Raw genomic sequence first — 2984 nt, 5'->3', positions numbered from 1 at the left:
GTATATGTATATGTAGCGACCTCTCGCCTTGTCAGCGAGAGGTCGCAGGTTCGAATCCATCGGAGGAATTTTATTACACAATGACTTTTACAGGACTTTATTCGTTGCAAAGCTACAGGGTAGCCTACAATGTTCCATCATGTCCTTATTTAAAAACACTGTATATGTACCTTTGATGATTTATATTATATACAGTATATATATATATTTATATATATATATATACATATATATATATGAACAAAAAAAATAAACAAATAGACATTGGACTATAAAAGGGATACAAAGTGGTAAAGCATGACAGATAGCTTATTGGATTAAGCCGGGATCAAACCGATCTGAAAGCGGTACGAATTGTGTCCAAGGGGTCGAGGCTGCAAGATAAAGTGACTTTCAAGGAAAAGTGACGGAAGAAAGCACACTTATGTGATTAGTTACATCATGATGTGTATAAGAGACAGATATATATATATATATATATATAATATATATATATATATCGTTATCAATAAAATTGGCATGATTATTATCATTATAACAATAATAATATTTAACATATGAAGTGCAAGAGACAGAAGGTTTCAAAGCGCTGTTATCATTATCAGAATCATCACCATTGTCACCATAATCATCACCATCTTTGCAATCACCACCACTATCACATTTACTTTTTGGATGTGGGTTCAAGTTACGTTTGTCTTTATTTTGAAGTGGTCATTTTTTAATGGTATAATAATTAGAAAGAAACCTGTATTATTAATATTTAATATTTTCATTATTATGTCTATTACTTTAATTATTTATATCATTATGTTTATAATTACACTCTTCCCATTTATATACTACGCAGTTCGATACAAAAGGGAAGCATTTGTTGAGATATATATTGTAGGAGAGAAAGAAAACAAGGGCCTCAGCGTCATTTACAATGACGGACAGTTTAAATCATCAAGCATTATATTAGGGCGAATTTTGAGGGGAATAAACATCCTTTAGCCCCAGCCTTAAAATTTTACCAACATGTATATCTTTTACGAATGTGAAATAATATCCTGGTAATTTGGCTAAATTTAAACTTTAATCTAAAACCTCTAAAATATTAGTTTATCAACCAGATCCACGTTGTAAGAGTACCATAGTCCAATGGTGGTGTTGATTCAAACCGCCCGAACTTAGTTAGTAGAGCCTCTCCAACACCCCATTACAAAGAACCCATTCGCCCATGATAGTTTGTGTAATTAAGTCAACATTGACACTATTTGATGGTCTAATTTTATTAATAATTATATTTGGTGTAATTAGAACAATCAAATAGTCTCGTTGTCTAGTTGTAAGGATATAAATGCAAAAACATTGATTCCCCCACCCCGGAATTTCTAATGAAGAAACAGTGGCACTCAAACACAAGGCTGGTGTATCATAATACATACCCAAGGATGATTACAAGCGAAATGAAAGACAACTTAAAAAAAAGTTAAAGCAGCTTAACTAAAAATGGACAGGCTGCATATCATATTAATTAAACCTTTTCAACTATTTTCCAAATAAGTAATAGTAGGAAAATATTTGATTCTTTTTTTATTTTTTGCTTAGGTATAATTACGTTTAAATTAGATGAAGTTTCCAGATTCGGATTGAATAGGAGGCCTACACACTGATAAGCGATATATGCTCTTTTCTAATTTTATTACAACTATTGGTTTTTATTTTGCTGGATCAACACTAATGAAAAATTTCATACCAATTTGATAAATTAATTCCTGTTCCTAACACGCGTGCGTATACTATAACCTTATATCATACAGAACGGACCAGGGGCGGATGCAGGCTTTGGTGGTAGGGGGTGCGTAAGGGTCCACACCAGCTCAGCGCCACTATGGTTGGGGCTGTGGTTATTAGAACATTTTTAAGAATGTGGACCTGTATGTGCCCAGAATTTGCACTCTCATACTTTAAAAACCGGTACTGTTAATGATAAAAATAATATACAAAAATACAAATTCGAAAAACAATTTAGGGGGTACGATCGCACCGCCTGCACCCCCTCTGCATCCGCCCTAGGACCCTGTGACTAGCAAAGTGCTTGTACTGTAAAGCAACATTTAGAACTTTTACATTTTACTTTTAGAATCTAGGGGCGCAGTCGTAAATTTTGCTTCTACTTTGTTATGATCAATAGTAAAATGTACTAAACTTACTGAATTCCAATTCATCCTTTCCTCTCCATCAACTTCTCCAATTGGTGTACATACACCGCATGTAATAACAATCAAAAATATTGTTGATGCTAACATTACTGAAGACATAATATCCAGTTTGAGTATTTCGCTGTGGGCCAGTGGTTTACGATGTTGCTAGTTGCACGTTTAGGTTTGAAATGAAGCATCGCGGTTGAGTGAGCCACCTACAAAGACATGCGGAAATTGTATCTACGGACAATCTCAACAATGATTGGTCGGTGGCAGCAATCCCAAAACTTGTAATATGTTATAATTACAGTATACATAATTAGTGTCTTTACTAAGTACACTGAGTTTTACGTCATTTTAAACATTACTTCTATAAAAAAAATATTTAGTGAGTGAACAATAGCTTTTCTGCAATCCAATACACTACTGTAAATCAATACATTGTACTGTAATTCAATACATTACATGGTCGGCGGTACCGGGAACCGGGTGGGCCCGTCTCCCCCCCCCCCCAGAGACACACACACACTTTTTGGCAGGAAGTTTATGTCTATGGAGATTTTTGTATGATCGTAAAGAAATGCAAGAAAAGAAAGAGGGAAGAAGGAGGAGAAGGGGGAAAAGAGTGTTTATCTCGTTTATATACTGTAATAAGAGTGAGAAGAAAAATTTACCTAGACGTTTTCAAGGTGGAAAGCTTTGAATTTTGAAGAACTTAAAAGAAGTTATTAAAAGTTTAATAACTTCTTTTAATAACTTAAATGAAGTTATTAAAAGACACTTCAGAAGTAGGGA

General features: G+C 34.1%; 1 protein-coding gene across 2 annotated transcripts in view; it reads right to left on the bottom strand.

Annotated features, from left to right (window-relative positions):
* Positions 1 to 2376, bottom strand: part of LOC117119477 — a 19605-nt gene extending 17229 nt beyond the window's left edge. For both annotated transcript variants that reach the window (XM_033264313.1, XM_033264314.1), the window contains exon 1: positions 2199 to 2376. In XM_033264313.1, the coding sequence (XP_033120204.1) occupies positions 2199 to 2306 (108 nt within the window). In that variant the 5' untranslated portion in view covers positions 2307 to 2376. The remainder of the gene's footprint in view (positions 1 to 2198) is intronic.
* Positions 2377 to 2984: the final 608 nt, after the last annotated feature.

The sequence above is a fragment of the Anneissia japonica genome, unplaced genomic scaffold (genome assembly GCF_011630105.1).
Source record: "Anneissia japonica isolate Jap-2015-1 unplaced genomic scaffold, ASM1163010v1 scaffold4415_len418423_cov169, whole genome shotgun sequence".
In the NCBI taxonomy this organism is placed as follows: Eukaryota; Metazoa; Echinodermata; class Crinoidea; order Comatulida; family Comatulidae; genus Anneissia; species Anneissia japonica.
The sequence above is the reverse complement of the archived record's forward strand: the minus strand, read 5'-3'. Positions and strand labels throughout refer to the sequence as shown.